This window comes from Protobothrops mucrosquamatus, unplaced genomic scaffold (assembly GCF_001527695.2).
Source record: "Protobothrops mucrosquamatus isolate PMUCROS unplaced genomic scaffold, P.Mucros_1.0 scaffold146, whole genome shotgun sequence".
Taxonomy (NCBI): domain Eukaryota; kingdom Metazoa; phylum Chordata; class Lepidosauria; order Squamata; family Viperidae; genus Protobothrops; species Protobothrops mucrosquamatus.
The window spans coordinates 336,403-351,436 of record NW_015386512.1 but is presented as its reverse complement, the minus strand read 5'-3'; the positions used below and the strand labels follow the sequence as shown (position 1 = coordinate 351,436).

Below are 15,034 nucleotides of genomic sequence, written 5' to 3'. Positions count from 1 at the left end.
CCGGAGCCACGCGGCCGCTGCCCCCATTCTGGACGGCAGCAGCTTGGAGCAGTCCTCCGAGGGCTGGATCCAACCTCTGAAGGTATGCAGAAACACCCCCCCCCCAATCTCTGTTCCTGTTGCAAATAGCTTGAAAGACCCCTCCGAGGTTTGGATCCAGCCCTCGGAAGCTCCATTCCGGGCAGCAGCAGCTTGGAGCAGTCCTCCGAGGGCTGGATCCAACTTCTGGAGACATGCAGATGCCCCCTCCCCATCTCCGTTCCTGGCACAAACGGCTTGGAAGATCCCTCTGAGGCCTGGATCCAACCTCTGGAAGCTCCTTTCTGGGTGCAAACGGCTGGGAGGGCCCCTCCGAGGGATGGATTCAACCTCCGGAGATGTGCAGAAGCATCCCCCAGCCTCCGTTCCAGGCCACTTGGAGGCCTCTGAGGCTCCGGGGACAACGGGATCATTTTCTCCCCAGTGGGGCGAGCTCCGGCAGGCTGGATGCGGGTGCAAGGGGCCTGGCTTTCTCCCTCAGTTGAAGGCTTCAGGTCTGCCCTCAGGCAGAAAGGAGTTGGGGGCAGGAGCACAGGAGACAGGAACCTTTCGCATAGAGAAAGTTTCTGAGGTCCGTGATTTGGCGCAACTTCAAACACTCGTGTGAGATCACGGACTCCAGAAACTTCCATTCTGGGCGTGAAAAACATTTCCAAGCCGACTCTCTTTTCCCTCAAAAGGAAAGAAACCGCAGCAGAGAGGATATTTGCAAGGCAAGTGAATCTGGCGTGGCAAGAAGGGAGGGGGAAGCAGTTGTGAGGAGTGTGGGGGTTAGGGTTAGGGTTGCAGTGCCACAACACGACTGCCGTGTTGTGCTGGAATAGTCGTAATTTTGGGACTTGCTCGTAAACACTAGGGGGCGCTCTTCATGTAACTTTGAACGAGTGTTAAGTGCGTAACTGTTTCAATTTCATCCTTAAATTGAGCAGCAAAAAAAGACTCCGAGGCTTTCTTAGTATGTTTGTAAATTTAATTTAGCCAATTGTGATATGCTCAGATTCTATGAGTAAGCAAACCAAGGCTTAGTGTAGTGTGTGATATAGGTCACAAAGCACCTAATTGTCCATCCCCAAGGGACCTTTCTAAAAGTGAAGATAAACCCGAGTAGTCCATGACTTATTCCCATTGCTCTTTTGCAGTCGTTGGAGCATTGAGTACAATAATGGCAGCAGTCTTCTGTTATTCATCTGCTGCTATTCATGCCGCTGTCTGAATTCCTTAACGCCTTACAGATTAGAGCTGATAAAAATGACATGACTCTGGCATTCCTGGGATTATAGATAAAACTAGAGTTTTCTAAGGCAAGTATTCTAGCCTTACTAACCTGCGATCACCACAGCCCTTTCCTGAATGTCTTGAATCTTAACTTCCTGAAATTAAGGCAGGTTCCTTCTTCCAAATGATATGGCTTGTTTATGGTTTCCAATGGTGCTTTGCCTGCTGTGGAAACATTTCATTTCCTTTGCTTCAAACAACATGACCTACAGAAATTGGAGCTGTCAAAACAACTTATCATCTTGCATTCTTACAAAACACTTTAAATTTGTGCGTGTTTACCTAATAATTACAATTGCTAATATGTAACTTTTTTTTCTCAAGAACAAAAGTTATGAGAGTCAGCATTTGTGCTGTGGATTTAGAGCTGTATTTAAATGACCATATACCTCTAATTAGCACTGTTACGTGAACAATTAGAGAGAGGAAAAAAATAACTCCAGCCATTCACATCTGGGATTATATGTTAAACCAAATTTCTTTCAGGAAGAATTGAGAGGATGGCCGATAGTATTAGTGTATAAATTAATGAAGGCAGGCTTTTAATATGGTACTCGAACTTTACAGAATAGACATTGAAAGAGGCATAATTTGAATAAGGCTCAATTTACACACTAAATTATGGATATACTAATTGAATTTAATTAATTTTAGAGGGTGTATTGGAGGAAAAAAATCTAACCTTTACAGAGGAAAAAAGGACAAGGGCTGTATAGGATAGGAATGAGACAAATTCAGTTCTGAATTATCACAGATGTTTACAGTGATAAACATAGAAACGCTTATATAGAATATCAGATAAATTGTAACCTGCAAAAAAAGCCTAGCTTAATATTGATGGGGGGGAATTGACATTTGCAAACAAGTTGAATTTTAAATTGCTTATGAAGAGACAAGTGAGATGTCACAGATGCTGTATAAGCTGCCCAAGCCAAACCCAACGATAGCAGGGATCTTCTCGGGACTCTTCCAGAAGCTTTCTTACTTAAAAGTGTTGTGAATCTAAACAAGTAAATGTTGTTCAGTTGCTGAGAAGACTCTCCCTTAATACAGCAAAGCTTACACAAACTTCCCCACCTGCAATTACGTTCTTTGCAGAGCTGCTTGAGGATGCTCCCGTATTAATATTTTGTGGCTTGTTGGCATGATTTTATTAGGATCCTGTATTATTGCAGCTCCCTGCCTCCAAGGGAGTCTTTTACAACATTTCTTTTAACTGTAGCTGCTAGCATGTTCACTTATGCTAGGCTTAGGAATCTTTTTTTTCTTTTGTTTTTAAAAAAAAGTGCAATGGCCCAGGCATATTCAGTTATATCACTTGGCTGAAACAAAAAAAACATAGGGGTCATTTTGGACTCACTATGTTGTAGGAAATTCAGCTGTTACATTTCAACATTAGAACTTAGTGTATTTGTTTAGGCTTAAACTTTTTTTTTTAAATCATGGTTAAGCAAAATGGATAAATATATGTGAATCCAGAGTCATAAACTGTACATTCTGGATTCACATTATACTCATCCGTTTTGCTTAATTGTGATTTTAAACATTCAAATTTAAGTATTTTCCTAAATTATTACAGTATCAATTTAAAATCTACTAAAATTAAATCAGAAATACAAGAATTATGCTATTTTTTTCTTTGCATGTTTTTTTATTCCATGCATAGTGTTCTTGTACCAATTAAACTATATAATATGTAAGGGTTGGAATAAAAATCATTGTGGCATCAAGAGGTTTATTGTATGTATCTAACGTAGGACATACTGCTATATTTTTTATCACAGATTTATGTTAGTCACATATTTTTTACTTTGCAATAGAATTTTCCTGTCCAGAAAATATATGAAATCATTCTCTCATATTTGGGAGGAAACCCCTCAATTTGCTTGTTTATTTATTTATATTCATTTATGCTTATTTAATATTTATGCCACCGATTTGTAAAATTTTATGCCATCCATATCCCCTGCAAAGTGACATTTTTGTTATATTAGATACAGATGATACATTTCCCAGTGCAATTTGAATTAAGCAATCAGTCATGCTAAACATAGTTCTTAATCTAACATTTAAAAAGTTTTGTCAATTGTATGCTAATGTAAGTAACTTTTATCCTTTGGTGCAGTGTATTTTGAATTGCTATTGCAAACAGATTAATACCCTATCAGAAACCAAGACTTTTATTAAAGTCCAATACAGTCATATGAAAAAGTAAGTACCATATATTTTCACATATAAGCTCATTCTCACATTTTTAATCAAAATGCCATGAAAAATGTGCCACCTGCAGATAAGCTGACTCACATTTTATCTACAGATGGGCTTATATGCGAATATATATATACAAGATACAGGTAGTCCTTGTTTAATGTCCATTTGTTCAGTGACCTTTCAAAGCTATGACAGTACTGAAAAAAATGGACTTTGAGACCATTGCTTAAACTTACGACTCTGGGTCATATAATAAAAAATTGGCCCTGTTTTCATTTATGACCTGCTGCTGTCCCTTCGGCGCTTGCCAGCCCACATTCCCTTGTCTCTGCCCGCAGCAGTCACTTACCTGCCAATGCTTCCTAGAGCATACCTGAAGTGCAGGAAACTCTTCTGCCACTACTCACGAAAGAAAACACAGTCAGCAAAGGTTCTCTACTTAGGCCAGTGATGGCGAACCTTTTAGACACCGCGTGCCCAAAACCCACTCCGCCCCCGCCCTGCCCACTCTGTTCTGCCCCTTGCCCCGCCTACTCCACCCCGCCTCCTGTCCCACCCACGCCCCCCACAGGGCCACCTACCGCGGCAGATCGCCCAGGCGGCCCTGCAGCACCATGGCGGCCACGCAGCAGATGATGCTGCGGGGGGGCGGAGTCTTGTACCGGCTGCCATGTCCTTGGCTGCGCTGCTCTGCATGGGCCACAACCGGGGGCGACTTTCCTCCGGGGGGGCTGCTGGTGAGGAGAGGGCCGTAGGGGTAGGCGGGGCTGGGGTGACGGCGCACGTGCCCACAGAGGGCTCTGAGTGCCGCTTCTGGCACGCATGCCATAGGTTCGCCACTACTGACTTAGGCAATGGCAATGCTTCACTCCATGGAGGACATTGAACTATCATTACCACACTGTAGTAGTAAAGATGCTCTGCCTCAGAGAGGGTGTAGCTTGTTTGCTTTCCAAGGTAATGATAGGTGTCTGGGGCATTGGGGGGGGGGGTTGCTGTTGCTCATTTAAGGCCTGATGGATAGCTACTATTGGCTGTTTTTTTCTTTTGCATTTTGCATTTTGCTGCTCCTTTAAAAAAAAGGAGAGGCACGGCCTTGCGACAGTTGGCTACTTCTCTTACTCCTTTACTTTAAAGTGAAATCCTCTATTTCTGCAAAGCTCAGATTACCTGGTTTCTACACCCTTCCCCACCATTTATTCTTACAACTATTGGATGGAGAATTAGATTACAGTAACAGAGTGGTTGGCTCATGCTTGCCCATCGAGTTTCGTGGCTAAGGAAGGAATAAAATTATCTTTCTCCCCAGCGAACGTCATACAGTGTGTCATTCTTAAAGCAGGTACCTGGTTGCATAGGATTCAAAGACCCATCGTTCTTAGACATGCTGGAAAAAAAATTCTGGGCTGGCCAAGGCAATGCTTTGCACTATGGCATGCCATATTCCGTGCGCCTCTGCTGGTCTAAACAATCTATCATGTTGTGGTTTGTCCTGCAGCAGCGATCCTTCCTCATCGGTCATTCGTAGTAAGGATTGTTCCAGACAGTAGTGATATGGCAAAGAGCAGTGCAAAGAATCACTCTCGCTGGCAGGGAAGCAGTCCTAAGTTGAGGACTACCTGTATATGGGTATTTTTAAAAGTATTATCGAGTACACACAGGTAACAGCAGTGGGTCAGCTGATCCAATTTTGGGGATGTATTTTGGCCCCTAAAGTTCTCAGCTGTAACTGGCGTGTGACAATTGTTACATTATATATCTTTTATCAATATTGGTTTTTAAAAAAATTAAGTACATAAGGAAAAAAGAAATTAAAAAACATTGAACGTAGTGTATCATCCTTGACATATATCTTTGTCTAATCATTCCATACTATACATATAAGAGTAAATATTATATATTTATAAGCAGCTATACATTTCTGATAATCTTCCTCTATTTATATCCCTTTATTGGTTTATTGGCTTAGGGTTTGGAAATGGATAACAGAAATGACGGGTCAAAAAATCCAATATAAACCAGAGATGCTACTACTAGGAATATTAGAAAAAAATATAAACAAGGATGATATATATTTAATTATACATGTGATAACGGTGGCAAGAATTTTGTTTGCCCAAAATTGGAAAGCAACTGAAGTGCCTAGCGGAGATGCGCTAATAAAAAAAAAATTGTATTGCGCAGAATTGGATAAGATGACTAAAGAATTAAAAAAAACAGGAGGAAACAGAATACTACCTAATTTGGAATACATTTTACAAATGGAGGGAAAAAAGAAGGAAGTCTTTATCAATATTGTTAAAATGGAAGATCAAATAGCTGCATGCTAAAATGGGTTGAAAAAGTCAAGAGACAAAAGAATTCAACGAGGTGCAGCACTCTTTTTCACATGACTGTATATCAGTTTTGACCCAAGAGGATTCCTCCTTCCTCCCATTGAACGCCATTTCACTTTTCCTCCTCCTCCATGCTACAGGGCCAAGGAGCAATAACAGAGAAATTGCGGAGTTTCAGCATGCATGACCTCACGGCAATCCCAGACGATGAGCCAATAGGACAAAGGCACTACCAGACTTTGCCGGCTACCAAAAAGAAAACCAAGGGCTCAATTCCCAATGAACCCTTAGGTTGGTATATTATTAAGTTGGGCTAGCTCTGATTTTCTAGATCACATTTTGTATATGCAGCGGCGGATTACCCTCTAGTCCAGGGGCCTTCAAACTTGGCCCTTTTATGACTTGTGGACTTCAACTCCCAGAATTCCTCAACCAGGCACGTGTGCCTGGCTGAGGAATTCTGGGAGTTGAAGTCCACAAGTCATAAAAGGGCCAAGTGTGAAGACCCCCTGCTCACCATGGGCACTGTTCTCTCTCTTGTCCCAAAGGTGCTTTTTTTTCATGAGACAACTGGACTTTTCTTGTTTTTCTTTGAAGACGTTTCGCTTCTCCTCCAAGAAGCTTCTTCAGCTCTGACTGGATGGTGAGAAAAAGGCAGGATTTATACTCCTTGCAGACAGCTGGTCTTTTGCATTCTTTTAGTGAGTCGTGTCATCAGGGTCACCTGAGTAGTGCAAATGGATGTGAAGCCTTCTTGGAACTGCTGGAAGGACTCTGTTGTAGACTGGAGATAGATGATGCTGTATCCCTCCCTCTGTGTTGAGAGAGGGCTGTTCAATTCATCTGCATTTAAAAAACAAAGGCCATTCTTTCGAAGACAGCAAAATCCACATTTTGGACAGAGAGGATGGTTTGAAAGAGGGGTCAAAGAGGCCATTTATGTCAAAATTGAATAGCCCTCTCTCAACAGAGAGGAGGGATATGACATCCTCTATCTCCAGTCTACAACAGAGTCTTGTCAACAGTTCCAAGAAGGCTCCATGCCCATTTGCATTACTCAGGTGACCCTGATGACACAGATAAGCCTCCAGGGGCTTCCACTACTCGCTAAAAGAATGCAAAAGACCAGCTGACTGCAAGGAGTATAAATCCTGCCATTCTCCACCATCCAGTCAGAGCTGAAGAAGCTTCTTGGACGAGAAGCGAAATGTCTTCAAAGAAAAACAAAGTCCAGTTACCTCGTGAAAAAATCACCTTTGGGGCAACCATTACCTGGATGACTGAGAATCTCCATAGACATATTCCCTCTCTTGAAACTTGGAATGTTGACTCTATGGGATTTGCTGACAGAGTTTCAAAGAAAATTCTCTCAAAAGGGTCTTGTAGGCCCTGCTTTTTACTGTCTGCCTCCAAAATCATCAGCTTGGGGTATAGGCATGGAATTGATACTATCACTTCAAAGAGTTTTTTTAAACGAGCAATGTAACCCTACACAAAGATACATACAAAGACGCACACACAGGTTCCTATCTCAATTCCTTCATGGATTCTTCTCATCTACTTAATTTACCAGGAGCCAGTTTTCCTTTATTTTTAATTTGGCCAGACCATTTATTATCACAGATAGGGATAAAAACAAAAGTGTTTTCTGGGTCTTTTTAGTGCTGCATTTACTTTCAGGCATATAGATTAGTTACAAATTTTGTATACCTATCATTTTGAGGGGAGAAATTACCTCATTTTCTTAAACATTTTAAAGCTTTAAGCCAGGGGTAGGCAACCTTGGCGCTTTTATGACTTGTGGACTTCAACTCCCAGGATTCCTCAGCCAGGCACGCTGGCTGAGGAATTCTGGGAGTTGAAGTCCACAAGTCCTAAAAGGGCCAAGTTTGAAGACCCCTGCTTTAGGCATTTGAACATTCAACATTTTTTTTAAAGTAGGAAATGATCAATCACTGGTATAACAGTTTTTTGAATTTTGATTTTACCCCTCAGGTTATGGTATTCCAGTAAAAAAGGATTCTGAAGATGATAAAACAGATGAAGAGAGGGAAGGGACATATTCAGAAGATGAGATGTTTGCTCAGAGAGGTCTCCGTCGAACACAAAGTATGAAATCTGTAAAAACAATAAAAGGACGCAAAGAGGCAAGTAAATCTGTTTTTGACAGTCTGAAATGCTATAAATAAATAAGGTGGAAATCATTAAGTATTTTTCGTTGAAAACATTTTAAAGAGGAAGCTTAACTTTTCTGAATCTCGATGCAAGAAAACTGCAAACCAGAATTTGATCCTAGTCTATTCAGGTTCAGAAGCAAATCTGGTTTGGTTTAGGGAAAAAAGAACCTTGTTGGAGGTAAGAGGGAGAACCGAGATTGCAATCCATTTCTTCTTGTAAAAGTAAGTAAGTGTTTGTGGTTATATTTGAATGTCCACTTAAGTGCATAAAATCTTGTAATATGAAGATTATTGGTGCCCATGTCATCTTGAGGAACGTCTTTCATTAATAATGTTGCTCACTTCTTTACGTAATGATTTTTCCGGGCTCAATTGTTGTTGTAAGTTGAGGACTATCTATAACTTGGAGAGCAAAATAAAAAAAAAACCAGAACAACACATAGGGCCTCATGGGTTATTATATTACTTGTATCCCCTTATAATATCTGTGCCTATGGTAATAGTCATTTTGCTGAATTGCATGCAGATGTGAAATGGATTGCATTCTGTTACAGGTTGCCATTTTCTTTATTCGTATCCTCATGCTAGATGCCATTTCCTCCCCTCCCCATCAGGAAATAGCAACCGACATATTATTTTTTTTGTATTAGAAATTGTGTTGTGGATATCTTGAAATCTTTTACAACGTTCTTTATTTTTATTTGTTCCAGGTGCGATGTGGCTCATTAAAATACAAAGTGAAGAGAAGGCCACAAGTGTACTTCTAATCTACACAAGGAAACATCTATGTACTAATAGTTTTTCTGTTTTTTTGGTCCAATCTCTGAGAAACAGTTGGCATTTGTATGGATTTGTATTCTCAACCCAGAGCTTTATTTCAGTCACATAAGAGAAAGGAAAGACCACCTGGATGCATATTGTGCTTCGGTTTCATAGATACCCAAAAATTAAATTACATTTTTTCTTTTAAGAGAGGAACATATTTAGCCTATTTTTACTTAATGAAACTTTTGTGAATATGAATAGCGCTTTATATTTCTGTGCTTCATGAATTAAATAATTTCATGACAGATTCTTAATTCAGTAGCTGAGTGTTTTAAATGTTAGCTGATGTCCAACACTTAATAAAAATGGCACTTCTGTAGAACTTCTGTACTATATTGGAGATCTCGTTGTTGAAAACATTGTATTTTTAAATTCCTGCAAGTTGTCCAAGTCAAGAGTGTGAAAAATTGAACACAGGGCATATTTTGGAAGTAATCTTCTGAATGGCTTGGATCCAAAGAGTTATTTAAGGTCGTAGAAGAACATTGCACCACCTCGTAAAATCAGCCATTTCCATTTCATTTTGAAATTCCTCTCAATGCACTGCGATGTGAAGACACTGTTGTTCTGTTTGAAGACTGTCTTGGGTTTGTTTGTTTCAATGCGGCTTTTGTGTTGTTTACTGCAATGGTTTGAGTTAGCCTGTGCATTTAGCATAGCTGATAATGAAAATCATAGTTTTCTGTTACTGTACATTCAGCAATTTATATTCCATCTATCCATCCATCCATCCATCCATCCAAATAGGTTCTGCATTGGTAAGGGTCTATTGTCCAGATTTTCATACAGAGAATCTTACAGCGTTCCTTGTAGATGCCAAGAATTGAAGCTTGAAACTTCTGTTATGCAAAATATTGCTCTACTAATTAATATCTTTTTTATCAACTACAACTTATGAGCGTACTGAAACAGGTTAAAGGATTTCAAAGGTATTCTTCGAAATTGAATTCAATTTGTCTATAAATATGTTGGATAGGAAAAAAATCATGCTGTAGTCAGATATGTTTTAATCATGTATTGCACAAGTTTAATATGAAAACATCTAACTAGCACTTTTGAAAAAAAAATCATTTTTTAAAAAATTTCTTAAGTGTTTTCAGAAATCTTACATGTTTGTGTGTGTGTTTTTTAAGTGTTGTTTGGGTGACCATTGTTCATCTACAACAAAGCCGAAGGGTTCACATTTGGGCTGTGCTTAGATGTGTAAGGGATAGGAGAAAACTAGAGTACTTCAGTTGTTTGACTAGTAGTAGGCAGATCTTAAAGCCGTACTTTGTACAGATGACATTGACTGATTACTTAGTCCTTTTCTCATAGCAAAATCTGGAATTCTTTTTAAAGCCATGCATGTAATTAAGGGTCTGATTTTGAAGTGGTAGTTTGGAAAACATTGCTCTTTGCTAGTTTTCTTGAAAGATGACTTGCATTTTGCTGGTCAAGAAAATCTTTTAGGATAACATGCTTTAGTATTGCATCTGGATGTAAAAATCATGTCAAGTGCTTTTTAAATAGTATTTAACAATTAATGAGGTTGATAGTTTTAGGTTTATCGCAGCTATAAATCCTAGCAACATTTTATAAAGAATACTTGAAAAAAATGGATTTTTTTTTCACTTTTGAAACTAGGCTTTAAACAAAGGTAAGTAGAGCCCAAAGGAAGATTAAGTTTTTGGCTTAAGAAGAAACTTGCAAAAAATTCAGGCAAAATATATAGTGTTCTCTGGAGAAGAGGCTAACAATTCAGTGTGGAAATCTGGAGGTCTATCCAATATAAAAAAGTAAATTACAGTTTCTATATTATTTTGGGCATCAGAAATAGATTTTATCACAGAAAGAGAGTCTGCTTTTACATTTCATTGTATTTATTAGTGTTATGTTGGGTACAGGAAGAATAAAATGTGATTAAAAGGTATATAATGAACTCAGTATGTCCTAGCATTTACCTTTCATACGTTTTCCCTTAGTCTAGATCTTTGATTGGTAAACTTTATATTAGATAAAGAGAACATCTATCTTAATTTCACATTTCCTTTAAGGACATTTGTCACATTATATAGAAAAGCTCACAGTACTAAGTCAGACAAATAGTCATCCTAACTTGCCTCTTCCACCAGATCAGACCACATTTAAGCAATTATTAAGTTGGCATTTTGGTCTTTAAAAAAATATATCTAGGCCTTGTCAAATAAATTTGATTTGGCAGTGGAAAAGGTAGGTTTATTGGCTACTTTTAAGTTCTTGTTATCCATATTACTGTGTAAGATACACAGCTTCAGAAGGCAGAGAGGCATGGCTGGTGATATTGACAGGTTGTTAGGACCATATTTTAAGAGCATTTTCCATTTCCTTGTGAAGTGTTAAAAGGCTGAAAATTTGCTACTTAACTCCATTCATTTTTTAAACCTGTTTCTGTGGGTGTAAGAGTTTTTAAATAGTGCAGTAGTTTCTTTAAATTTCAGTCTTAAATGGCAAGGTAAAGTAAGAAATTCACTCAACACCTTTCCCTTGGATACTGAAAATGGAGGAGAGAGAACGCCACATGTAACCTGCAGATTGCCCACCTCTCATACGTCTGGTGTTGCCAGAGTAGGTACTTAATGTTTCTGTCTCTAGTTCTGAGAAGTTCTAGCTTGCATGGCCAATATTCAGCATTGCAACCCCAAACATCTGGAATTCACTTAGGACTCACATTTGCGTCCCCCCCCTAAACTAATGAATAAAAGTAGACACCTTTTAAATTTGGGTGCCCCTTAAAGAAATCTCTCGCTCTACAAGTTCCCACAGCATAGGCATTGAGGCATCAAAAGACTTAGAACTGTTCCCATGAAACTACAAGTAGTACAATAGTCAAAATAGGTATATTTCACTGACCTAAATGCTATGGTCACCACCATCCAACCTATTTTTAGTTTCATGGCATGATAAATTTTATATGTAATGTAATGGTTTACACCATACTTTACCTGCTTTAACCAAGATACAGGGCTTCACTAGGTCAATGTATTAGCAAGTATTATGCAAAAAATATATGCAAAGGGAACAATGGTCTGCTTATTTAGTAATGTTTAAGAAATGAAATTTCAACATTTGGATTCATAATTTTAAAGTCTAAAGCTAACTTTTCTATCTGTAATAATTAAACTTGTTTATGTATTTGTAGTACTAAGATATGTCTTTTTCTAAAATTTTGTACTGATACTGCTGTGTCTTCATAATTGCTATTTTGGAAGATGCGAATGAAGGCTTATATTTTAAAAATGTTACTTAATAAAATGAATATTTTCCAGTGGGTTTGTCTTGTCTCATTTCTATGTAATGCAAACTAATAGTAGTAAATAAACTAACAGCATTTAATCACAATAAGAATAATGACAAATTGGAATCCCACATCCTTAACCTGGGAATAATTTTTACTGAAGACAAAAGAACTTCTAAAGAAAACTACAGGTAGCCCTTGATTTAAGATCATTTATTTAATTAGTTTTCGAAGTTACAATGGTGTCACAAAAAGTTATGGTTAACTTGTCCTCGCACTCACGGCCATTATACCAGTGGCTTGAATTTATGACCAGTTGCAGCAGCCTGCGGTCACAATTGCAATTTACAACCTTCCCAGCCACTGTTTGATAAAAAAATGTGAACTGGGGAAATTGTACTTGCTTAATGATCACATGATTCACTTAGAAACTTCAATAAAAATGATCATAAAATTGGGGCCTGTGACATGATGATTTGCTTTACGATTGCACTGATATAAATAGAAATTCTTGTCCCAAGTGTGGTAATAAGATTATTGTGTACATAAAATTGCTTTGCAATTGCAGCATTTGCTTTTGTAAATAACTTTTTAAGGTAGTACAACCCTTTTTTTATTTCAGCCCTTTTTGCCATTTACCTTTCATTTGCCATTAAGTGGTTTGTCCTATTTCCTTTGTAAGTTTAATATTGGTTTTGCCTTTAATTACCTTTTCCTGTACTGTTTATAATAGAATTTTATAGTTAGTAACAGATTATTGGTTTCTACCAAGTCAGTTCCATTCATGTCTTACGCATAATGATATTCTGTACTACATTTGTATCTCATCCTTACTCCAATGAACTCAAGCTAGCATCAGTGGGGATTAAGAAGTTTGGTTCCCTTAACACAGGGGTGTCAAACTGCCGGCCCATGGACTGGATGCATCATGCCAAAACCGCGTCCACCCCATTGCCAGCCATGGGAAAAAAGTCATGTGATGTTGCGACACGTCACGTGACGTCGCGAGTTTGACACCTGTGCCTTAACAGTTTGGGAATAAATTGATTGAAAGCAAGCAACTACCAGCATAACTCTTTAGGATGAGAATGAATAATTCCTTAAATTTTATTTATTTTCTCTTGGTTTCTATTAGCTGAAATCATTTAAATTCTCAGCTTGGGTCTTTGCTTTCTAGAAAGTTGCTCTTTAATGCTACAAAGGTAATTCTATTTTAAAAAGTGCATTTTAAATATAACATTCAAGCTTCATGGTCTGATAGCAAATAATTTATTGTGTGTGTTGCCTTGCAAATATGTCCAACCTTTCAGGTTTGGTTGCAAACAATAGGCAGGATTTTTTTAGAAACTGGCCAAATCTCTATAATCTTGTCAGCTGTCCAGTTGGCATTTCCAGAAAAATAAACTGGGATGTGATTTTACCAAGAGTATAATACTTTACTGAAAATTTACATTGGCACAGAAGAAATGAAACCAGCTCTGATTTTCCTACGTGAAAGCTTACTTAATTAAACAATAGATTCCCTCGCCCTCACCCACCGGGTGTTCACACTGTCCAATGGTAATATGTTATGGGAAAAGTCCACTTCTCCATCAAACATCTGCGTTAGTGGCCTTGGTGTTCTTGTGGGCTCTCAAAGACTCCTTGGTTACCTAGATACCATCCCTCCCACCTTTGCATTCCATTCCACAATCTCTACTGTTTTTTGTCAAGCTTGACAAAAGGGCCAAATTTGAATACCCTTGTGTTAGTGTAATCAGGGGTCTTTAAACTTGGCCCTTGAATGACTGGTGGACTTCAACTCCCAGAATTCCTCAGCCAGCGTGCCTGGCTGAGGAATTCTGGGAGTTGAAGTCCACCAGTCATAAAAGAGCCAAGTTTGAAGACCCCTGGTGTACCTCTACCTTGCCGCTCATCAATTTCCCTGGCTGGGAAATTCGGGGATTTAATAATAATAATAATAATAGTAAAGTTGGAAGGGACCTTGAAGGTCATCTAGTCCAACCCCCTGCTCAGGCAGGAAACCCTATACCATTTCGGACAAATGGCTGTCCAGTCTCTTCTTAAAAACTTCCAGTGTTGGAGCATTCACCGCTTCTGGAGGCAGGTTGTTCCACTGGTTAATTGTTCTAACTATCAGGAAGTTTCTCCTTAGTTCTAGGTTGCTTCTCTCCTTGCTTAGTTTCCACCCGTTGCTTCTTGTCCTGCCTCCAGGCGCTTTGGAAAATAGCTTGACTCCCTCTTCTTTATGGCAGCACCTGAGATATTGGAACACTGCTATCATGTCCCCCCTCGTCCTTCTCTTCATTAAACTAGACATACCCAATTCCAGCAGCCGTTCCTTATATGCTTTAGCCTCCAGTCCCCTAATCATCTTTGTTGCTCTTCTCTATACTCTTTCTAAAGTCTCAACATCTTTTTTACATCGCGGTGACCAAAACTGGATGCAGTATTCCAAGTGTGGCCTTACTAAGGCATTGTAAAGTGGTATTAATACTTCACGCGATCTTGATTCTATCCCTCTGTTAATGCAGCCCAGCACTGTGTTGGCCTTTTTGGCAGCTGCAGCACACTGCTGGCTCATATTTAGGTGATTGTCCACTAGGACTCCGAGATCCCTCTCACAGTTACTACTATTGAGCAAGGTGCCACCTATGCTGTACTTGTGCAACTGCTTTTGCCTTCACCAATTGTCATAATCAGTTATAGCCGAACTTTCATTCGACATAAAGATGCCCATCAAGCAACCAGCTTCCATTCAGGAGGCCCGGTAACCGAGCCAAACAGCCAAGCGCCCGCCTCCAACCGCGCGTTCTGCGCAAGCGTGAAGCAGAACCCTCCGGAGGGCCCCCCTCCCCATACTCCGAACAGTAACCCCGCCCCCACGATGACTGGCTGTTGTTTTGCCCCCAAAC

The 15,034-nt window shown here is 39.3% G+C and overlaps 1 protein-coding gene across 1 annotated transcript in view; it reads left to right on the top strand.

The window, feature by feature from the left end:
* The window catches only part of LOC107285093 (receptor expression-enhancing protein 3), a 43,501-nt gene extending 33,914 nt beyond the window's left edge, over nucleotides 1-9,587 (top strand). The window contains exons 6-8 of the mRNA XM_015813243.1: nucleotides 6,002-6,152; nucleotides 7,857-8,008; nucleotides 8,749-9,587. Of these exons, the coding sequence (XP_015668729.1) occupies nucleotides 6,002-6,152; nucleotides 7,857-8,008; nucleotides 8,749-8,805 (360 nt within the window). The 3' untranslated portion in view covers nucleotides 8,806-9,587. The remainder of the gene's footprint in view (nucleotides 1-6,001; nucleotides 6,153-7,856; nucleotides 8,009-8,748) is intronic.
* The last annotated feature ends 5,447 nt before the right edge of the window (nucleotides 9,588-15,034 follow it).